This window comes from Alnus glutinosa, chromosome 6 (genome assembly GCF_958979055.1).
Source record: "Alnus glutinosa chromosome 6, dhAlnGlut1.1, whole genome shotgun sequence".
Taxonomy (NCBI): domain Eukaryota; kingdom Viridiplantae; phylum Streptophyta; class Magnoliopsida; order Fagales; family Betulaceae; genus Alnus; species Alnus glutinosa.
This window is the reverse complement of record NC_084891.1, coordinates 14787118-14812009: the sequence shown is the minus strand read 5'-3', so window position 1 is coordinate 14812009 and position 24892 is coordinate 14787118. Positions and strand designations below refer to the sequence as shown.

The 24892-nt window shown below is 37.1% G+C and overlaps 1 protein-coding gene across 2 annotated transcripts; it reads left to right on the top strand.

Moving 5' to 3' along the window:
* The first annotated feature begins 564 nt into the window (after positions 1–564).
* On the top strand, positions 565–7544 carry LOC133870477 (protein unc-13 homolog). Of its 2 annotated transcripts, XR_009900743.1 has the most exons (6): positions 565–1192; positions 1963–2832; positions 4199–4654; positions 5445–5634; positions 5725–7074; positions 7298–7544. XR_009900743.1 is itself a non-coding variant. In XM_062307611.1 (5 exons), the coding sequence occupies exons 1-5, from the start codon at positions 692–694 to the stop codon at positions 6657–6659; spliced, it is 2952 nt and encodes a 983-aa protein (XP_062163595.1). In that variant the 5' UTR covers positions 565–691; the 3' UTR covers positions 6660–7296. The 2 variants fall into 2 exon arrangements, 1 of the variants encoding a protein (XP_062163595.1); XM_062307611.1 differs by lacking the exon at positions 7298–7544 and having other exon boundaries at positions 5725–7296.
* Positions 7545–24892: the final 17348 nt, after the last annotated feature.

Here is a 24892-nt window from a genome sequence, read left to right as displayed (position 1 = left end):
AAAAAAAAAAATTGTATTGTAGTGAGTTTTTTATTTAAAAAGTAATAAGAAAGTGTTGATGTGATATAAAAAGTGAAAAAAGTTAAGAATATTTTGAAGTTTATGTTTTTTGGGAGAAGTGAAATAAATGAGAGGGGAGGCCAGGGGAAAGTGGTTTTCAAACGGGGCCCGGGTGAAAATGTGATACGTGTTTTGAGATGGGGATATTGGAGACTGGTGCCCAAACTCTTGTTTTTTATTGGACATGTCATGCAAAGTTCCACCGCGTGATTCTTACCTTATTACCCCTCTCTTTAGATAAAGTTAAGATCCTGCATTGTAATTTGCAGTCACTCCGACAAAACCAAAAAAATTTACCAAAAAGTCCACAAACCTACTCTAAAATTCTACCAATTTAACTTCACATTCTTCTGTTTTCTAGGTTGCCTTGCCTCTGCGTATATTTTTGATTGAATATTCTAAAATAAGGAAAGAAAAACCCATCCTCCTCAGTCCTCACCCAAAAAGTAAAACCCATTCAATTATGTTTTTCTTAATATTTTTCTAAGCAGAAAAAAAAAAAGAAAAAAAAGAAAAAGCCCAACAGATCCTATCTCTCTCTCTCTCTCTCTCTCTCTCTCTACTGTCCGGTCTAGATTTTGGTGTGTATGCAGTAGCACATATTCTAACTCTTTCTCTCTCCCTGTTTGCAATGGCTCACCTCTTCAGAGACCTGTCTCTGGGCCACTCCAAGAGGGAGGCGACACCGTCACCGCCACCAATAATGCCTTCCAAAGCTCCTCTCACCGATCTCCCATCCCCACTCGGCCAACTCGCAGCCCAGCTCACCGATTCCGACCTCCGACTCACCGCCTACGAGATCTTCGTCGCTGCCTGCCGCACCTCCTCCGGTAAGCCCCTCACCTACGTCCCCAATTCCGACTCGCCAGCTCACCACTCGCCTGGCTCGCCCGGCTTGCAGCGATCCCTCACCTCCACCGCCGCCAGCAAGGTCAAGAAGGCATTCGGTCTCAAATCGCCCTCCGGTTCTGGCTCCAAGAAGAGTCCCGGGTCGGGTTCCGGTTCCGGGTCTGGTCAGGTGAAGCCGAGGAGGCCAATGACTGTTGGGGAGCTTATGAGGACTCAAATGGGGGTCTCGGACGCCACGGATTCCAGAGTCAGAAGAGCTCTTCTCAGGATCGCTGCTGGCCAGGTCAGCTCTATTTAGGGTTTTGATTTTATTTGCTTCTCTACTTCTTCACACAGACGCACACACCAATCGAGGGTCATCAATGTGCTTTTGAGTTATTGAGATTTGGTTTTCTTCTTATTGTTTTTGTATTTTTTGGACCATTATGATTAAATGGAAATTATAAAAAACAATAGAAATGTAGCTGAATTTTCTTTCCTTTTTTTCGGGGGCTTTATTTTTTGATTTTTGGTTGATTGGTGTTGGACTGTTGGTGTTTTCTAGTCTCTAACTACTTTTTTTTTTTTTTTTTCAAAAAAAAAAATTTAATATTTTTATTTTTATTTTCCTGAGTTAAATAATTTTCGTTGGATCTGATGATGAGTGTATATGGATCATAATTAAAGTTAACTGCAATTAAAAGAAACATAATTGTCCAAAAGTTTCCCTAGAATTTTGGAATTCCTCCTGGTTTCTCCTTCTCTTTGACCTCAAAATTGCTGAAACATAGTTTTTTTTTCTATTTGTAAAATTCCCTAGTTTTGAACTTATGGTGGATTAGGGTTGAATGAAAATACAATTTCCTTTCATAATGTGCATTAATTGTCTTGATTCGGAGTTCCTTCTTGGTTTGTCTCCAATGGCTGCCAATATATATTATTGACTACTTTTGGAAGTTTGTCTTTGTCCGTAGTTCCTGGATCTATTGTTGTCATTGTGCTACAATGGGTTTCTGTTTTTTCGATAAAATGCAACCAGTTTATCAAGGCCTAGTATTCTTGTTCTCATGACAGGTTGGAAGGCGAATTGAGTCGGTGGTAGTCCCACTAGAGCTATTACAGCAACTCAAGCTTTCAGACTTTACCGATCAACAAGAATATGACGCATGGCAGAAGAGAACCCTGAAAGTTCTTGAGGCTGGTCTCCTTTTCCATCCCCATACGCCGCTAGATAAGTCATATTCTACCGCACAGAGGCTGCGGCAAATTATTCATGGGGCTTTGGATACACGCATAGAAACTGGGAAGAACAATGAATCTATGCAAGTTCTTCGTAGCACTGTTATGGCTCTTGCTAGCAGATCAACTGACGGGTCTCTCTATGATACATGCCACTGGGCAGATGGGTTTCCGCTGAATCTCCGGCTCTATGAAATGCTTCTAGAAGCCTGCTTTGATGCTAATGACGAGACATCTATTATTGACGAAGTTGATGAGCTAATGGAACACATTAAGAAGACATGGGGAATTCTTGGAATGAACCAGATGCTCCATAACATTTGCTTCACGTGGGTTTTATTTCACCGTTTTGTTGCAACCAGCCAAGTTGAGATGGATCTGCTGTATGCAGCCGATAGTCAGCTTGCAGAAGTTGCAAAAGATGCAAAAACAACAAAGGATGCAGAGCACTCCAAGATCTTGAGTTCTACATTGAGTTCAATATTGGGTTGGGCAGAAAAAAGGCTCCTTGCATATCATGACACTTTTGATGCTGGAAATATTGATACCATGCAGGGCATTGTTTCTTTGGGGGTATCAGCTGCCAAGATCTTGGTTGAAGATATATCTAATGAGTATCGCAGGAGGAGGAAAGGTGAAGTTGATGTGGCTCGCAACAGGATTGACACTTACATCAGGTCATCACTACGCACGGCTTTTGCTCAGGCAAGTCCATACTATCTGCATCTGACTGTTCCCCTTAGGAAGAGGGCCTAAATGTGATAAACTGGGGATTTCGTGGTGTTAGTATACCCAGTGTTGTTTACATTGCATTGATAAAGAGGGAATTGGTATGCAATGCAGTTGTATATGTTAGATTTTTTATGTATACCTCCAAAAATTAGCTTTTGACAAAGTGGGGCATTCATTATTTCATTTTCAGATCAACATGTGAATGACAACCATAATCTTTGGGTGATTGTAGGAGATGTCGGGAAAAAAAAAGAAATCAAATATTTATGCAAGACATTAATGCCCTTAAACTTTAGATTTTATAAACATAAAGAACATTTCATTATGGAGCATGATAAGAGCATTTCTAGTAGCCTCACCAAAATAGTTTTTTAGCTATTTTGGTAAGCCAATTTGATGAAAATCCTGAAAAATCACTCCCAGCAGCCTCACCATTTTAACCAAAAAAAATTTGATGACTGAAATTACTAACCAAATTAGATGAGGCATTTTCACTCAACAACTCACTCACCAAATTTTGTTTCACCTTTCTCTCTCACATGATCAGCACACTTTTTTCCTTTTTTCTCTCATCTTCTTCTCCCATCTCCCATCTCTCACACGATAATGTCCTTATTTCATGGATATGAATGATTTTTTGTAAAAAGATTATATAGAGAAAAAAATAAATAAATATGAAAAAATTATTATTTAAATGGAATAGTGAATATTGACTAGTTAAAATGGCTGCTGGGTGAATTTTAATAAAGTGGCTCACCAGAATAGAAAAAAGTGATTTTTAGTTATTTTGGTGAGTAAAATTTGGTGAGGCTACTAGGAATGCTCTTAGCAACCAACTTTATAACGTCAGTTTCTCCATTCATTTCCATGTAGTTAACAACCACATATTATAGACATGTCTATATAACATTGCATACTCATACACTTATAAAAAAAAACATTGCATACTCATATCAACTTGGGTCGTTTGAGTTGCCCTAAGTCAATCGAATACATCTGTACATATGCTCATTTTGAGCTTGAACTCAACCAAGGCTAAACCAGACGCTGAATTTAGGTTTGGATGGCCTGAATTTTATAGTTGTGAGCTGCACAAAGGCACGCACCCATATATATATATATATATATATATATATATATATAGGTTCAAATCTAATTTTAAATAAATGGAGGAATTTCAATATATATATATATATATAGGCTTAAGTGTGGTGTTATTTCCGCCTGGTTCTGAACATTTTTATGACTCATTTTTGCAATAGATTCAATAGTTTTTTCTTTCTGTTGTTCTTTTTGGGTCGATGTATCACTGAAATATGTTTGACTTGTTATTATTTAGCGAATGGAAATGGCAGACTCAAGCAGGAGAGCATCCAAAAACCAGCCAAATTCTCTTCCTGTCCTTGCCATCCTTGCAAAGGATGTTGGTGATCTGGCCATTAATGAAAAGGAGGTGTTCAGTCCAATACTGAAGAGATGGCATCCTTTTGCAGCTGGTGTGGCTGTGGCCACCCTTCATTCTTGCTATGGGAATGAGCTCAAGCAATTCATATCGGGTATGATGGAGTTGACACCAGATGCAGTACAAGTGTTGAGAGCTGCGGATAAGCTGGAGAAAGATCTTGTGCAGATAGCAGTGGAAGATTCGGTGGACAGTGACGATGGAGGGAAGGCAATAATTCGTGAGATGCCTCCTTATGAAGCTGAAGCTGCAGTTGCCAATCTGGTTAAAGGGTGGATCAAAAACAGCTTAGACAGACTGAAGGAATGGGTTGACAGGAATCTGCAACAAGAGGTGTGAACTCATCCATTTGAGGATTTGTTCACTTTGTTGATGCATTTTTATTTGAAGTTTGCAATCTTAGCTAATTTACTGGATCCTCTTCTGTTTGGTCATGGGCAAATGTACTGGAGCCGATGTGAAGCATTACTCCTCTCTTCTCCCACCACCCACCCAAAAAAAAGGGGGAATGCCAATCCATCTAAGTAGTTGGAAGTTATATTTTCTGTTGAATCGGTATAAGTGAAAAGCTTATGAATTGTTGTTTTATGTGTATAGGCACACACTCACATAAGAATTATCTAGATAAAATGTTACCTGTTACGAAATAAAGTTTCCTCAGGTGGAACGTCCTGACAAGTTTTGACAGAAATATTTGTTGAATTTTCTGACGAAGCAGTGTTTAATTGGCTATGCTAAGTCTCCCATCTTGTAGGGAGGCTTGCTTGTCGATAAGTTTAAGATGGACATTAATAATTCTACAATAAAATTGAACAATTACCGCTATAGAGGTAACTATACAGCCCATGCACACACATAGGACTATACCCATGATCTCACCCTCTACGCCTCACTTGTGGGAAGAGGTAATACCATGGGAGAAGGGGATGCCATTTGGTTTTAGGACCATTTGCCAATGAACATATATCTATATTCATCTGTCCTTGACCTAACCTTGTTCATTATTATTTTTTTTTTTTGATAAGTAAGAAAAATATCATTAAAAAGCGCAAAGCGCAATCAAGTACACAAGAAGTATATAAGAAAGGCATCAAGACCTAACCTTGTTCATTATGATATTTAGGTCTGGAATCCACTGGGAAACCAAGAAGGATATGCTCCATCTGCTGTTGAAGTTTTGCGAATTCTAGATGAAACTTTGGATGCATTCTTTCAGTTGCCAATACCAATGCATCCTGCACTGCTTCCTGACTTGATGGCTGGTCTTGACAGGTGTCTTCAATATTACATAACCAAGGCAAAATCTGGCTGTGGTAAGTGCTTTCAGAAATTGCAAATTAGGCTTACATGGTTTCGGATTTGTCATATATTTGGTAATTATTATTCTTTATTTGGAAATGCAGGATCACGGAATACATTTATTCCCACCACGCCAGCATTGACGAGATGTACTATAGGATCAAAGTTCCAAGGCTTTGGAAAGAAGAAAGAAAAATCTCCAAATTCTCAGAAGAGGAATCCTCAGGTTGCTACAATGAATGGGGACAACACCTTTGGAATATTGCAGCTGTGTGTTCGTATAAACACTCTGCAAAGAGTCTGGAGTGAGTTGGATGTTATGGAGAAGAGGATAATCACTCGTCTCAGAAACTCTGAGTCTGCTCATGCAGAGGACTTTTCAAATGGTTTAGGGAGGAAATTTGAGCTTTCTCCGGCTGCTTGTATAGAAGGAATTCAGCAACTCTGTGAGGCAGTGGCTTATAGAATAATCTTCCATGATCTAAGTCATGTTCTATGGGATGGTTTATATGTTGGAGAGCCATCATCTTCTAGGATCGATCCTTTTATTCAGGAGCTTGAGAAGAACCTGCTGATCATTTCAGACACTGTGCATGAAAGAGTTCGTACACGGCTTATTACTGACATAATGAGGGCTTCCTTTGATGGGTTCTTGCTGGTATTGCTTGCTGGAGGCCCCTCCCGTGCTTTCTCTCGGCAAGACTCTCAGATAATAGAAGATGATTTTAAATCCCTTAAAGATCTATTCTGGGTTGATGGGGATGGCTTGCCTTCTGAATTGATAGATAAGTTTTCTACTACGGTGAGAGGTGTCCTTCCACTCTTCCGAACTGATACCGAGAGTCTCATTGAGCGGTTCAGATGTGTGACCTTGGAGACATATGGCTCTTCTGCCAGGTCCAAACTTCCACTACCTCCATCTTCTGGGCAGTGGAACCCAACAGACCCGAACACACTTCTACGTGTTCTATGCTACCGGAACGATGAAGCAGCTTCAAAGTTTCTAAAGAAGACTTACAATATGCCCAAAAAACTGTAATAAACTTGAGTGTGGTGCATGGACAGGGCAACCAAGGCAAGCTGTTCTTGCACTGATGGTGCATTTGCAGAACATCTCGTAGTTCTGCTTGTATTTAGTAAAGATGAGCCAGGAGGCTCCTTATTTCATGTGCGGGTGAGCATCAGGTGGCTTAAGAAGTAGCAATGATCCTGTATATTACATTGCAAGTGGCTTGGTTAGCATTGGCCACTGTTTGTGACCATCTAAAGTCCGAGTGGAGATAAAAAAGGGTGCAGAGGACTTCCAGAGGCATGCTTGTGATGGAAGGTGGACCGATATTCTTTGAAATTCATTTTCATACGAAGTCATGAGATTACTTCGATGCTACTCTTGTCCATTCTATACCGTATTTTTTGCGGCATTTATTTTCCTCTCAAGTTTCCTTGGCTCTCAGGTAAATCTTCCCATTCTTTCTCCTTTTTTTTTTCCCCCACTTTTTGGTTGATTTCCTTTGTAGTCGTCGGTATTATTTTGTTTATTCAAGTACTGGTATTTGTTAGTAGCATGTATTATAAGGGGGGCTGTTGTTAATTGCAGTCAGATTTATGTTCAGTGTATACCGTAAGCGTATTCCTATGCTACTCTTAATTATTCTTATTCTTTTGGTGCTTCTCTAGGATTGACTCTTTGATTACAACCCGTGTCGCCTCCCTCCTCTTCTTCCTCTGCCTCCTAAACATGTACCCAGAAATGGCCAAAAAAAGGAAACTAAATAAATAAAACCCTCCGAAACTGCCACCAAGACTGTTCTCGTCGTTTGAGGGCTGTCATTGAATAAGTGATTCTTTCTGGCAGTAAATTCATTCCACAACAGTATTCTGGCCGGGCTTGGTGACAGCCTAATAGCTCTGCTCCGCTCCGCTTTGCATTTTTCTTTTTTCTTTCTTGAAAATTTGTTAAATTGATCCTTGTGAGTTGACTTTGTAATAAATAAATTAGAAAAATACATCTCTCAAACTACAACTATATCGCTATTGTCCTCTCAAACTATCAAAAATTGTCAATATCCCTTACTCTTTAATGGCAAAAATAGCCTTCATAAAATTATAAAAATTATAAAAACTATAAAAACTAATTTAACACTTTTTTCTTTTAGAAAAAAAAAAAAAAAAAACACTTTATAATGATATTTTTGTCTTGCTAAAAAAAATTAAGGTCATTTTTGTCTCTTTTTTGAGTTTTTGGGAACATTGACAATTTAATATTTTGGGATTACATTGATAATAGAGTGGTAGTTTGAGGGTGTGTACTTTTTATAAATAAATTCTCGAGGTGTGTCTGTAACAAAAAGAACCCTACGAATTTCGGTCTTTTTTTTCTTTTTTTACATAGTCCTTATAAAATTATAATTTTACCTTCAAATAAAAAAAATTAAAACACAGAAAAAAAAAATGGTTCACCAAGGTTATGATAATTCCATAAATGATTTAATGGATTTTCACTACCTAACGATATCATAAATGAATGAGATGTGTGACAAAGATTGCTTAATATTAAGTAGGGAAGTAGCCCTTTCCATCAGAGATTTATAAGTAGCAGGTTATGGGGTCTACTAAAGAAAGGAGCCAAGGAGTTGGAATAAAGCTATTGTCACATTGTAATTTTAACTACTTGACCTTTGTCTCACTGAGTTGATAGGCAATCAACTTTCAATGCACATCAGCTCTTGGATATTTTTTCTTTTTTTAATAAGGTTGATATAAGAGTTGATGAGTAATGCTACATCAGCTCAGTGAGATAAGAATTGAGTATGCAGTAACTTTTTATAAAGAGTAATGCTATTTAATAGACTTTTATATAATTGTCGTACAACTGAATAATGTGACTGTAAAAATGAGGCATAATAAAAAAAATAAAAAAAAAGGGGGAAAAAGGAAGTATTGATCCAAAAACTTAATTTTACTGTTATATCATCCAGTTGTATAGCAATTATACATAATCCTACGAAATAAAATTACTCTTTGTGATGGCACTAAATGCCTCTAACACCTAGTTTCAGTGCGCACACAAATATTACGGAAAAAGACTCCCAACCTTCAAACACAAAACTAATCCATACAAAGGAGAGAATGAGAACCTTACAATTGCTCACTTGGATCCCACCAAGGGTCACAAAGTTTAAAACACGACGGAGGTTTTTGGACTATCACTACACAGCCCTTAATAATTTGTAAAGCTTGTTGGAAATAATTGGTGCCCAATGTGCGTGGACAATTACCAAGTAACTCCCGCTTCCTTGATATTTCGGGTAAGAAAAGAAATTATCTTGTCTCAACAATTGCCTTTCCGTGCTGCTCCAATGCATTTGCTTCCAAGATAATGCTGGGCCAGTTGTTGCTTCCATGTCAATGATCAATTAAAACAAAGAAATACTAGAACTCCTTCTAATGTGTTTCTAAAGTTTTTCTATACTAACATGACACATTTTTTTTTTTTAATAAAAACAGGAGAAAGAAATCAAACTTTAGTTTTTATTTTATTTTATTGATTTATTATTAAAAACAGGGTGCCATGTCAGCATAGAAAAACCTCATAAAGACACTAGAAAGAGTTCTAGCATTTCTCTTAAAAAAAAATACTGAACAAATACAAGTCATTCATAATATTCATAAAACCAAAACAAAAATGAAAAAACAAAAACAAATCAAAAGATCACAAAAACACGAAGCGAGGGACATGAATATTTTAGATCCCTGCAGGCATACCAAGCAAACCCAAAACAAAGCGAGTTGTAGTCACAGTGTCAAGAGTCTCCAGAACTGCCCTCGCCTGCACAACAAACTCCGAATGAGCATCGATCGTGAATCAAAATCGCTGGATCCAAGTGCGTGTTTCTGCTTGTGAATTGATATATATATAAACCATGTCAGAGCACACAAACAGATACACGCATTACATACGTGGTATATGAGAGTAATTCGATCTGTAATTGATAATGGTGCAAGAGAGTAAGGGAGAATGATATGTGGTACTTCACCATTATGCAGTCCCACCCATAATTCACGGAGGGGCAGTGCTACGCAGTAGCAAAATTTCCTGAAATTTTGCTACATCCAAACATTACCCTTCACGGAGATATCATTTCCTCTAATATATCACTCGATGAGAATTGGACAGCAAAAAGACAGCAAGAGTACTTGTATGCTCCGTTTGTTTCGGTGTAAAATGGTTTTCGTTGTAAAATATTTTTAGAGAAGTAATTTTTCAAAAAAATGTTTTTCGTCCAAAACATTTTTCGGTATTTGACGCGTACAGAAAATTACAAATATTTTTTATATTTTCATTCAATCATATTAACTTATAAAAATCAATTTTTATACACAACATAGAAATATTAATGTAAAATAATATAAAAATCACCGGTGACGAGATTCTGTCATTGACCTACAGGATTCCGGCCGTTTTGGCAAGATCCTGGCCAGATGGTTGGAATCTGACCATTCTGGTTGCCGAAATCTGGGCTAACCGAATTTCGGCGATGGACATCGAAATCCAGCGACAGTGACCGGACGTTGTCGGATTCCGACATCGGCCAAATTCCGTTGGTGGTTGATTGCTTGACCGTGAAGGTCGACTGCGTCGTTTAAAAGAGAGTCTAATGCGTCTGCCATCTAGAGAAAATTATTTACGCTTTTAAAAAGTATAAATCATTTTCCGAAATTTACTAAGCATTTTTGGTCAAACGGAAATCATTTTCTGGTTGACTATTATTTTCGCCCCCACCAAACACCGGAAAATGCCGAAATAATTTTCCAGAAACCATTTTACGTTGAAACAAACGGAAGTGTTTTGGTCAATATGAAGATGACCTCATCATCAAGTGCGAAAAAATAAAACATCAAAATGAAACTTTTGAAAATCTTAAGCCCAATGGTTTGTTAATGTATAAGCTTACATGAAACTTTTCAAAATGTACAAGCTTTCTTGTAATTTTCGAATATTTTGAAGGTGATTTGTGATCCAGTTGATTTGCTCTCTCTTCAATGTATAGAACAATTTAGATTCCAAATAGTGGAGAATTTCGAACTTGAAAATTCTGCATGACTAGAAAAAAATAAAATAAAATCGCAACTTCGAAAGCAACTACAATCCAAAGTTTGACTCATAGCATAAAACATCTCTCAATAGTGATGTGCTTCTCGACCTTGTGCCCACAGATCTACAACCTCCTTGTCCTGTTTGGGATGCCTGTGTAAGAGTTGGAACTCCATGTTGCTCCACACTTGGGGATATATACCTATATAATAAACTAAAATTGTTAAGATTTTATCACACAAACGTACAATCTGTAAACTAATAGCATTAATGTAACTTTTAGAATTTGTTGCAATTGCCGGATAACCACCATTATCTTTAGATTTTTTATTTATTTATTTATTTCTTGTCTTCTTTGGCCATTTCTTGCGGGTTGGGTTTTCTGGCTGAGGATATATATATATATAGTTACATATTATATATTTATGTTATTAATAAATGTTTAGAGGTTGTTCACAAACTTGGGCTTGAACTCCGTGATCACACATTGAAAAATTTAATAACTTAGCTCGAGCTCTACTTGATTTGAGCTTGTTGAGTAACCCGAATTGCCTCAAGCTCTAGTCTGATCAATCATGATAAGATTAATCGATCGATCATATTGCATTAGTGAAATTGATCGTGAAACAATCAAATGATTGATCAAACTTGACACAATTTGAAGGTTTGATCGAATATCTAATTCGTTCTAGTGCATCGGTCCGATCTATTGTGATACGAATGTTCGATCAATCAAACTTGACACAGTGAGTGTTCAATCTAACGTGCGATTGATCTTAAATACTAGTCCAATCGATCATGACAGGATCATAGGATCGATAGAAGATCTGATTGATCCAAGTGTGTTACTCCACTCGATCAAACATCCGATCAAACCTATTGCATTAGTTTGATTAATTATGATAGAATTCGATCGATTAGACTTGACACAGTAAAGGTTTGATCGAACGTCCGATCGATCATGATAGAATTTGATCGATCAAACTTGACACATTGAATGTTCGATCTAATGTGCGATTAATCCTAGTGCATTAGTCCGATCGATCATGATAGGATCACAGGATTGATAGAATCATCTAATCGATCCCTAACCTTATATACTATATATAGTACTAATTAATATATACAAACCAAGATTATATATATATATATATATATGAAAAATAAAGACTCCTAAAGTAACGTGTCTGTGTGATCAATTGTGCAACAAAATATTTAAATGCAGAATTTCAAAGAGACAAATATTTTGTTGATGAAGTGGAAACTCTTATCAAGAAAAAAACCACTCCAGGGCACCAAACCCAAGAAATCCACTATTCAGAAGACAAAGCTAGTTACAAAAGACTTGTTCTCTCATACCTTATGCAGTAGTCATACCTTCAACTCTGACACGTACCTATACGTGAACGCTTCCCAACCAGGTTTCCTTACCTGAAAGGGTCTTCAATGGACTCTTTTAGCTTAGAGCTCCTCCCTAAGCTAGACTTCAATGGTTGATTAAATCATACAAGAACTACCCTAAGACAGCTAGCAAATATAACAATCTCTGCCAAAACACACTCTCTTAGTACACTGAAATTCACTACCGAATTATGTAAATAATACAAGCCTAGAGACCTTTATTTATAGGCTTTAGAAAACCTATTACAATACTAATTCGGAGTTCTCTGGGCGGTGTCTGGACTTAGACAGAGAACATCTGGACGGCAAGTAGCAACCGACTTCCATAACACGCTTCACGCATTTCTTCATTAAACTTCAGTCTCCGTGTTCGGACGGTGTTGCCCTAGCATCTGGACGGTTGCATGCTATCTTCATTAACTGTGTCTGCTGAGCTGTTCAGAATTTTCTCAAACACTGAAAGGCGTCCGAAAGTTTCTCTGGGCCGTCCGGACGTCAACTAGGGAATCGACTTCTGCTGAGTTTGTTAATTGCACATAATCTTCTTGGAATTCGAAAATTTCCTTCTTGATGCTTGTGACACTGATACTTGTCATATTAAGGCCTTTCCATAGTAGAGAAAACATGCTCTAAATATTTTGAAGACACTGAATAATTACAGTGTCCCTATTTCAGCAATGCACTAACAGGGCAGTGATTTTGTCAACAGAATGTAGCCAATAAAACTAACAAACTCCCCATTTGGTCATTCCGAGACAAAATTCACTTGACCGGTATAAAAATACAATCCTAGTCCAAAAAGTAAAAATAGTCCCCATTTTTGTCTCAAAAGGACAAAGGGTAAACAGAGTATTAACAACCATAGTTATTACAGTACTAGAGTCCAAACACAGGAAAGGAAAAACTGTAAAACAAAAGAACAAGTTGTTGAAAAAGGCAGAGAAAGAAAACAAGGTTAATCTTTCACAAGTAAAGCAGCACACACATGTATTTAAACCTAAGAAACCAGTCAGATAGCAAATCAAAAATATGCAAGAATATAATAGAGAGTCAAGTAATCAAGGAGCAAAAATTTTCCTGCAGATAGAAATTTTAAACAGTGTACTAAACTCATGCTATGCGTGTGTGTGTGAAAGCTTTCTCGGTAAGGCAAGATATTCACTGATAAGGTTTAAAAACAACTGAATTTTCTTAGGAAGAAAAAAAAAACATGTTAGATTAGTCAAAAGCCAAACTTTATCTTACTAAAGACTAGCCACCTGATGTGCAAATTTTAATACTCGCAATCGCACGAGTTGAATGTAGCAAAGCGTGTGCAAGTGCAAGATCGTATCCACAAGGAGGTGTGTGCAAGAGAAAATCAATGCTTATTTAAATAAATCCTATTTTAACCTAGCTTCGTGTGTTAGAATTTTGTTTAGAACAAAAGAAAAGATGATTAACTAAACAGAATGAAAAGCACTAAGGTTTTGGAATTCACCAAACCAAATCAAACACCACATTCTTGCATGCTAATTATAAATCCGATTTAAAGGAGTTGGCTATTCAAGTTCTTTAATAAATCGTAAATCATTTGATGAATTCAACTCTAAAATAAATCACAACGATTATCCCTTTGAGATCAAATCATCCATTGTATTTGTTTGTCAAATAAATCACATTGGATATTCATTCTCAATGAAATCAATCGATGTATCCATTGGTTGAAACACATCAAATATCCACTAGAAAATAAAATATTCAATTTAAAGACATGAGTCAAGAAAACTGAATTAGAACTTGAATTTTATAAAATATCAAATTTATAAATTTCATGATAAAAATGTTGGTGTTATCATTGATGAGGTTTCATCATCAACCTTAGTTGAAGATTTTAGCCTCTCATGACTAAAAACACCGAACAATCTTGTAATGAAAACATGAAGTAAAACTTAGACAAAGAAAAAAAATAAAAGAAATGGAGAAGGTAGAATGATAGAAATTGAACTAAATTAAACATAAAATAAAATAAACTTAAGAGATGGAAAAGATAAAAAAGACAGAAATTAAATTGCGAAAAGAAAGAACAGAGCTAAAAATATGCACTGAATAAATATAAATTCTAAATTATGAATACAAAGGTAAAGACCAAGATGGATCCAAAGTGGTGTCTAGCATGGGGTTTTTATATCAAAACATTAGGTTAAACCTCGTATTTTCAAAATGGCACCTCTACCCCTCAAAACCCTAATAGGAGAAAAGAATGTTAGGGTTTAGGGTGTTAGCAGCCGTCAGGAGAAGAAATTCATGTCTGTCTACGTCTGTGCGATTGCGCTCGAGCGACATTGCGGTGACTCATACACTGCACGCGTGTCTCTACTGAAAATGATTCTCTCTCATTCTTTTAATCCCAATCGTTGAAAATGTGTTTGTCGTGCACTCAATTTCAATCTTGACATCCAGCCGTGCTAACATATATGGACTCTAAAAATTTCTTTTTCCTCTTCTTTGCAATTTTACAGAAATACTGCTATTTTCTCTCAATAACCTGCAAAATACTAAAACACCAAAACTAACCAAAAATGTCAGAAAACAACAAAGCTAAAGGTTTAACAAATGCAAATTAAAGGGTTCAAATATACAATATTTGGCACTCATCAAATACCCCCAAACTTACATTCTTCAGATTTGCACATTCAGTCTTAATGTGCCTGAAGCCTGAGCATTCATAGCATTGGTGACCCCTTGGATCCTTCTTCTTAGCTTCTTATGGCTCAGCTATTTGAGGAGCCTTCTTTAGTCTGTTAGAGAACTTCTTCTTGAACTTATTGTTCTTCATGAATCGCTCGAAGTTTTTGGCTAACATTGCCACAACATCTTCATCAATGTTGAAAAATATAGGACTTCTAATTTATCAAGTGTGTGCAATAGTGTGCAACAAAATATCACAATGTGAAAAATAAAGAGACATATATTTTGTTGACGAAGTGGAAACTCAATTAAGAGAAAAACCACTCCAAGGCAACCAAACCAGGATATCCACTATTTAGAAGACAAAGCTAGTACATAGACAGAAACACTCACATACTCGATGTAGCGATTGTATCTAGCACTCTGATTTGTATTCCAACACGAATGCCTCCCAACCAAGTCACCTACTTGAAAGGGTCTTCAATGGAATCATTTACCTTTGGGCCAACCCCTAAGATAGACTTCAGTTCAGCACAGCACAACACTTGGCAACGACTTGAGAGATGACACTTTAGCACAATAACTCTTACAATAAACTCTCTAAGCTTCTACGTAATTCACTACCGAATTCTTACAAACAACATGCATAGGGGTCTCTATTTATAGGCTACAAGAATCCAAATTTGTGTTTGACTTGAATTACCTAAGCTGCGTCTGGAAGGTAGCTGAGGGCGTTTGGACGGACAACTGTGCAACCAGCTTTCCAAATTTGCGTGATATTCTTTCCTGAATAAGGCCATGTCTGGACGGTGTTGCCCTAGCGTCCGGACGGTTGCACTTTAGTTGCACGTAATTTTCATATCAAGGCTTTGAACGTCCAGACCATGAAGGCTGTCGTCCGGACGATTGAATTGATGCATACAATTTTCATATATGAAGCTTGAGCATCTGGACCATGAAGAATGACGTTCGGACCATGAAGAATGACGTTCGGACCATGAAGAATGACGTTCGGACAGTTGAACTTTGTATGCATGACTTGCCTTATGAAGGAGAGCGTCCAGATAGAAACACACATTGTCCAGGCGGCTGCAGCTGTCTTCCCATATCTATGTTTTGGAAAGAAATCTTTCAACCTGTCAAACACTGAAATCGTTCGGATGTGTTGCTGAGAAGTCCAGACGGATGCAAGCTGGAACAGTTCAAAGGTTCTTGACACAGAGGAAGGTCCGAACAAAAAGTTCTCGTCGTCCGGACAGATGATGCTTGGATAGTCGAGAGTCCAAATGGAATATCACGTCGTCCGGACGGATGCAAGGGATCTGATTTCTCTGACTTGGAATCTGTGCAGAATCTTCTAGAAACATATCTTTGAATATGAAGACTCTGAAAATACTGAACCCCTGATAAAAAGCATTATTACATGGAAGTGATTTTGTCCAACAGAATGCACCCAATTACAAATCAACAAATGTCAGAGTTTTCATCAGATGAGACTCTAGTCTTCTTCTTGGATGCCTTGAGGGCAATGGTCTTTGCCTCTCTAACTGGAGGCAAGGAATATTCATATGTTTGAAGAGATCCTACCAGCTCTTCAATCTTCATCTCCTCCAGATCTTCGCTTTCTTCTAAGGTTGTCACTTTAATCTTGAAATGCTCAAGCAAAGATCTTAGTATCTTTCATATGAGTTTTACATCCAAGATTGACTTCCCAAAACTCACCATCGAGTTTTTTACGTCGCTAATCTTGGTGTAAAACTTTCTGAATGTCTCTTTTTCGAGTATCTTAATTTCTTCAAATTTAGAAATCAACATTTGAAGCTTGGTAGATTTAACAAGTTTCGTGCCTTCATATGTTGTTTCTAAAATTTTTCAATGCATCTTTATCATTGGAGAGCCGTGCGCTTGTTTGAGTAACAATAATTTCATCTGTATCCTCTGGTTTAATCCAACCAGTTTCAAAAATTTTCCAGATGTCAATTGATTTTAAAAAGAAGCGCATGCGGGCTTTCCAATAGACATAGTTTGTCCCATCAAAGGGCGGAATAGAATTAATATTTTGAGACATGATAAAAAAAAAAAGAAAGAGAAGTAGAAGTCAAGAGATCACACTCAAGAAATAAATCTTAGGCTGTGCGCGTCCGAACATGTCACTTGACCGTCTGGCCGTCTAAGCCACACCCGTCCGGACGCAAGAAAGGATCGTCCGAACGCTTCACACTGAAAAACATAAATTGAAGGAAAAATTGCAGAAAAAGTATTTTCTCTAAAGCCAGCTTCAGAACACGCATGTATAATCAATTGATAAAGCAGTCAGATAGCATCTCAAAAATATGCAGAGATATAAAAGAGAGTTAAGAGTTCAATCAGTACAAAAATTTCTTGTAGATAGAAATTTTAAATAGATTACTCAACTCATGCAATGCGTGTGTGTATGAAGACTTTCTCAATAAGGTATGAAGTTCACTGATATGACTTAAAGCAACTGAATTTTCTACAGAAGAGAGAAAATTAATGAAGATCAGTCAAAAGTCAAACCTTATTTTGCTAGGGCGTAACAACCCTCATCTGATACACTCCCCCTAAGATACAGCACCTAATTTTTTACTTGCACCATGAAGGACAAGATATAAAGCTGATCAGCACAAAAGTAGTGAATTTATGCATATAGTAATGAACACAGAATTATAACTGCTTGTTTCTTTTTGGTGCTGCAACCTAGAGAGAATGCTAGAATTTTTAGGCTTTAGGTTCAACTAGCATGTTGGTCAATTTGACCATCTTAAAAAAAAAAAATATATATCTCATAAGAATCTTCAAAAGCAAAAATTTAGAAAGAAAAAAAAAAATGTACCTTAGGGGAGCCTTGGATAGTGTACATTTTCATCGCATGAGGAAAACAACTATCTAGCATATACATGCACAGAAAAAACTTGATAGATATTTAGGCATAAACTCTCAATCATATAGAAGCATAGTCAATTAATGCGTAATGAACTGAGATATCAGGAAAAAATACATGTAATATTTCTGACATGCCAAGAAACGAAAAAATAAAATTCCCTGCATTTTCTCCCACAATTTTTTTTTTTTTTTTGAAAAACAATGAAAACATGCTATAAATATAAATCATCACAAGACTAGCATGTAAGGCAAGATTAAACCTATGAAGGATCAAAATTACCAATACAGAAGAATAGTCGCCCGACATTCTTTTTCTGTCTTCCCCAAATAGTACTTGCAAAGTTCTCTCAAGAGAAATAGGGGGCAAATAACAAAGGTTCCTAAATTGCAAAGCAAACAAAAGATATAACAAGTGGAAGATCATGCAATGCAATCAAACCTGATGCTCTAGGATTAGGAACCAAATCCTAGGCATGTGTATCCTCACAAACTAGGTGAGTCCATTCCATCTCTGGGGTAGAATGTCTTCCTTCTTCCTGACCCATGCCTGCCTGTCTTCCTTTTGGTGTTTGTGGACAGGACTTTATCTGATGGTCCATTCACTGTATCATGCTCTGCATCCAACTAGGCAGCTCTTGATAGGATTGATCATCCTCCATCTTTTGCGGCTTCTTCATGAAGTGCCTTGATTTGTTAGCTTGGGTTTGCCATTCTGATTGGCAGGAACAAATCTCTGCTAAGGCTGCTGATGTTGAGGAACTTGGCACTGTGGGGATGCCATGAAGCTTGATATTGGGGAGCCTGATACATTGGAACTTGATTCCATGTAGCATGATATTGGGGAGCCAGATGCCTTGGTCTTTATGCTGGGTCAGAGGTCTTGTGCCAAAATTTGCTTGTCTGAGCAACTCTTTCTTGACCTTTGATCTCTGAGCCTTGAGGAGAGAGCGCTGGGGTCAGACATGTCCTCAGTGATGGTATATGGGAGGTTGTAATGGTGGGAGGCTTTTGAGTGATTGGAATACCTCCACCAATTATGTCCTTTCCTTTGTCCACGATTGTGAGTGGAGGCTTGGGGACTGTGGGCTTGACAAAAACAGTCCTAGAAGTAGAGGGAATATTAGAGGGAGGAGCTACATACCCGAGTCCAGTTCTGTTAGTTGGGCTCTTTTGGATTGACAGCATATGAGTTAGCTTCTCATCGGTGACCCTTTCCAACTAAAGTTGTGTCTCCAGTAGCTTCTCCTCTAGGTCTTGTATCTTTAGCAGCAGTGAACTCTTCTCAGTTTGTAAGCTATTCAACTCATGAATGTGTTGCTTGTGAGCCTTCCTCAGCTTCTCGAACTCTACATAGAGGATTTTATATGCCTCCTTGAGTTCTTCCCCGTCTTCATCACTGTGATTTGAGTAGTAAGAATCCTCCTTTTCTTCATGTGGAGCCACAAAGGCTAGAAATTTTTCTTGCTCAGGAGATTCTTCTTCTTCGACTCATCACTGAGAGTCGCATTATAAGCTTTCCCTTTTCCCTGTTTAAGATTCCCACAATCAGCCTATATATGCTCAAACCCTGAGCAATCAAAACATCTTAGGCCTTTGGGATCTTTCTTCTCAGCTTCCTCTGGTTCAGACTCTTTGGGGGCCTTCTTCAATCTTTCGAAAAATTTCTTCTTGAATCGATCATTACTCATCAGTCTTCCGAAATTCTTGGCCAGCATTGCCACTGCTTCTTCTTCATTCTCAGATTCGTCTTCAGATGAGACTTTGACTTTCTTCTTGGGAGCTTTGAGGGTAATGGTCTTCACCTTTTTGACTGGGGGCAGAGACAACTCATATTTTTAAAGAGATCCCACCAACTCTTCAATCTTCATCGCTTCCAAGTCTTTGCTTTCTTCAGGCAAAGATCTTAGAATTTTACGGGTGAGTTTTACATCCGAGACGGTTTTCCCAAGACTCACCATTGAGTTTCTTAGGTCGCTCATTTTGGAGTAAAACTTTCTGAATGTCTCATCTTCCATCATCTTAATCTCTTCAAATCTAGAAATCAACATTTGAAGTTTGGCAGATTTAATAAGTTTTGTGCCTTCATATGTTGTTTCTAAGATTTGCCATGCTTCTTGAGCGGATTCACAGTTTGAGATTCTTGCGAATTCAGATGGTGAAAGCGCTTGACATAGAGCATGGAGGGCTTTATCGTTGGAAAGTCGTGAGTTTTTCTCAAGGACTAGTTCGAGAGTTGCATCCATTAGCTTAGTCCAACTAGTTTCAACAATCTTCCAACAGTCAATGGATTTTAAAAAGAATCGAATACGAGCTTTCCAATAGTCATAGTTCATACCATCAAAGGCAGGAATAGTATTAAGATTTTGAGACATATCAAAATAAAATAGAAGTCAAAAGGATAACACTAAAGAAATAAATCTAAACAGTGTACCAAGCTCTGATACCAATTGAAAAATAAAGAAGGCTTCTATTTAACCAAGTGTGTGATAGTGTGCAACAAAATATTTAAATTGAGAAATTTAAATGACACAAATATTTTGTTGACAAAGTGGAAACTCAATTAAGAGAAAATCACTCTGGGGCAGCTAAAACCAGGATATCCACTATTCAGAAGACAAAGCTAGTTACAAAGTAGTAGCACTCACATATCCTAATGTAGTGGTCGTACCTTGAACTCTAACGTGTAACCCAACACGAACGCTTCCTAACCAAGTCACCTACTTGAAGGGGTCCTCAATGGAATTCTTTACCTTAGGGCTAACCCCTAAGATAGAGTTCGGTTTCAGCACAACAATAGCACTTGACAATGACTTGAGAGTGAGTGGATCAGTACAATAACTTCTAAAATATTCTCTCTAAGCACTGTTGAATTCAATACCAAGTTCTTACAAATACATGTCTAGGGTGTAACACCCAGTAATTTCAAGCTCTAAAGAAATCATTGATATTTTTGAGGAGACAGTATCCATAGGCTTTTATAAGCAAACCTAAAGTTGTTTTGAAAACTTAAAGATCAAAACCTAAAAACCCTTAAAAACCTAAAAGTAACATTTAAGCTTTAAACTTTGATTGAACCGAAAACAGCTCAAACGGACTCAGATTTAGTTGATTTAAAGACCATTGTGCTCACAAAAGAAATATTTATCACATTGTAAAATTTGGTGAAAAGTCCACTAGTTGACTTTTTGGATTTATAGTTGACCATTTAGGTGCCAAGTGGCACTTTTGGTTGAACTTTGACCTCTAAATTTAGGCTTGATAAATATGTTTTTATGGCTTATAATTACTAAATATAGTATATATAAAGTTTATACTTGAATCCTGTGAAGTCAGAATTCAATTTGGCGACAGTTGACATTTTGGCCAAAGTCGGTGCCTAATTAATCCAACTGTCGAATTTTTAGCATAAATGAATTAAAATCTCCAGACCAGCCGGCCCTAACTGCCTCCAGAACTGAGAAAAGTTGATATTTATTTAGTTTAGGCAATCTAGTTGAAAGCTAAGTCTAGTTGGATGAAAAGTTGGACTTTTAAGTGTGAATGAAACTTAAGTCAAAAAAGGAAGCTCCCTTTGTTGCTGATTTTCCAGCACCATACGTGGCTTTCCTTCTTCACCAAACCCCACCCTTTGGTCTTATATAAATAGATAGCATGCTGGCCTTCCTTGGATTATTTCAGAAGCTCAAAATTCCATGCAAAAGAGAGTGATGTTTCCTACGAGAGTCACACGGCTCACTTGAGAAAAAAGAGTGAAACTTTTTTGTTTTACTTTAAGCTGCTGTCCCCTTGGTTCAAGCTACCGTCCAGCACCTTTTGAAGGCTTAAGATCATCCCTTTCCCTCCTCTTTCACAGCCTAAGGTATAGATAAAATCAAAAACCCAATTAGCCCTAAAACTCCACTACTCGGCCAAGGTGAGGATTGAGTGAAACCTTTCTGTTTCCCTCTTCTGTATTTCTGTCCAGCAGCCTTGGGGGAGCTAGATATACCTCTTACTTTGTTCTTTCATGGCCTATATTTATAGAAACAAGATCAGAAACCAAAACAGCACTAGCAACTCCAAAACCGGCCACTTTGGGCTTAAAAGAGGACTTTTGTTTCATGAATTGTTTGGTAAGTTTTCTATGTGTTCAAGTGTTCCATAAGTGATTTCTAAGATATATTTGATGTTAATATGATGTCTAAAATATATAACACAAAATAAATATGGTTGAAAAGAAAAGAATTCAAGAAAATGACCTAAAAGAACACATATACCTCTCTTTGATCGATCTTATTTGATATTATTGTGAATTTTATGAAATTGTGGATATATATGTATATTATTCTTGTTTTATTTTACCCTTGTGATGGTCTTGGATCATCATAGGTAATTTTTATTACTTGTGTACTTATTATATAGCATTTGATATTAATTGTTAAGATTAATGTTTAAGTATTATGTCACCACGTTTCGGTGCTTAACCATGAATCAAAGTAGTGATTTTAATTGATTTAATAAATTTTTATATTCTCGTTAATATATATATATATATATATTTATCTTAGTATTTGTATTCCTGGAAGGAGGCTCTGCCACCTGATTACCCTACCCCTTGCATCATAATATATATATATATATATAGCGTACATATACCCTGTTAGGATTCATGTTTAAGTGTTATGTCACCAAGAACACTATGCTGTGTTTCGGTGCTTAAACATGAATCGTTGTAGTATTTATATTCTCATGTTATTGTCTTGTTTTAGTACTTACAATTATTGTGGATAATCATAATTACTCTAAAAATACTTATTAAAGTGCTTTGACTTAAAGACTTATGTTTAAACATTATGTCATCGCGTTTCAATGTTTGAACATAAAGCTTAAACGTGAAAAGACTTATAAGTAATCACCTTTTAATTGATGACTAAAAACAATGAGTAAAATGATGTAAAAATATACACATTTAATATTGGAAAAAGGACTGATGAATATATTATCTTCTTTGTATATATATTTGTTACAGAAAAGGAGCTAAGAAACTACACCAAGGCGGGTAAGTATGGATGTACTTACTGAGGGTGATTCTACGTTTCATTAGGATTGTGTGGTGTGTGTTCATTGCGTGGGTGTTTGTTCATGTATTTTATGTTGTGTCCAATTAATAAAATGGCTGAAGAGATAGCCATAAAAAAGCTGATGTAGTAGCAAATGGAAGGAAGGGTAATCAGTGGACCCAGGGGGTTCAAAGTGACCTAGGGGTGTCCAAAGTCATATTATATAACTAATGCTGGGACTAGAAGGATTCCAGTAAAAACAAGTAAGACTTTAAGTGAGAGGCAACGGACGTGAACGGGTTCAGATAACCTAGAACGAGAGGTCTGAAGAAAGATGATCATAAAACACAGACTAAATGGTTACTACGATGCATATTCATACAACCTTTGCATTTGTATTCTTTATGAACTGTTATTAATCTGATGGTAACTTAGTTATGAAAATGGATGACTCACTTGTTTGTCTATGTAAATATGATGACGTCATATTTGCATAGTTACTAATGCAGATTTTGAGAATGACGGCATGGACCCATATGCTAGTTTTGATGGTTTTTGAAATCATCAACGAACTATTATGTGCTAGCTTAGAAATTACTATTTGTATTTATGTGTGTTTTGTTTTATGGCTTGTAAATATTTATAACGATGTCATGTTTAGCATGTTTTATGTTATATGCTTATGTGCTATCTGTGGCACTAATTTTGATGTACTTAGTGTGCATATGGCGTGTAAAGATAAACCTAAGTAACTTTTAATAAATGTATCGAAGGTATTTCAGTCAGCTCTAACGTGTTATGCTATCAATTCCTTAGACTTCAAAAAAATATATATATATTTCGTTGCGAGAATTTATCTCTAATGTAGTAATGTCACGTGGAAACCGGATGATTTTACTTACGAATTTGTAGGTTCAAATTTGGGACGTTACATAGGGGCCTCTATTTATAGGCATCAGAAACCTAAATCGCATCTGATGCGATTTTCCTAGGCGGCATCCTGAAGGTAGCTGAGGGCGTCCGAACGGACAACTATGCAATCGGCTTTCCAAATTTGCTTGAAATTCTTTCCTAAATAGAGCCGCACCTGGACGGTGTTGACCTAGTGTCCGGACTGTTGCACTTCAGCTGCACGCAATTTCCATATTAAGGCCTGAGCATTCGGACCATGGAGTCTGATGTTTGGACAGTTGAACATCTTTTGCAGAACTTGCCTAATCAAGGATAGTGTCCAGACGGAATAGCCACGTCGTCCGGACGGTTGCAGCTGTCTCCCATATATGTGTTTTGGAAAGAAATCTTTTGACTTGTCGAACATTGAAAGGCATCCGAACGTGTTGCTGAGAGGTGCGGACGGATGCAACCGAGAGCAGTTCGAAGCTTCTGGACACAAAGGGATGTCTGGACAAAAAGTTTTCGTTGTCCAAACGGATAATGCTTGATAGATGAGCGTCCAGACGGAATACCACGTCATCCGGACGGATGCAAGGGAACTGAACTACACTGTTTTGAATCTTGCACAGTCTTCTTGAAGCCCATAACTGAAGTGTAGACTCTGAATAAAACAGCATCCCTACATAATAAGCATCATTACATAGAAGTGATTTTGTCCAACAAAATGTAGCCAATCACAAACTAACAAGTTTGATTAGTGAGCATCTAATATGCCAAATCAAAAGTGATGGTGTTTTCCTAGTACACTAAGAGCCTTAGTAGTTAAATATATTTAGATTTTGGATATACCTAGAATGGTTTTCTTGAGAAAGATCCCTATTATAGGATAGAAAATTTTCTTATGACTAGTGATAGCGACTCATCTGAAGAATGAACCCACACTCTTAATCTCGAGTCAAGTGTAGACCCTAATTCGGTAAAAGTAGAGAAATATTCGTGAATGATCCTTAAAGCCTGGACAATGAATATGGGAAGAACTCCTCCTAAAAAAAAAATTGAATAATAAGACCACTAACAGAGCAACATTATAAGAAAGTCTACTATGTGCCCATAATAGGTATGTTAGTTTTTAATTGGCTGCATTATGTTGACAAAATCACTATTAAGTCTGCTGCTTATCGTAGTTTTTAGAGTCTTCAGAATATTCAGAGTTAATTTCCTTAACATGGAAAGGCTTTGAAAATTTGAATTGACTTCTAAAAGTAAAGT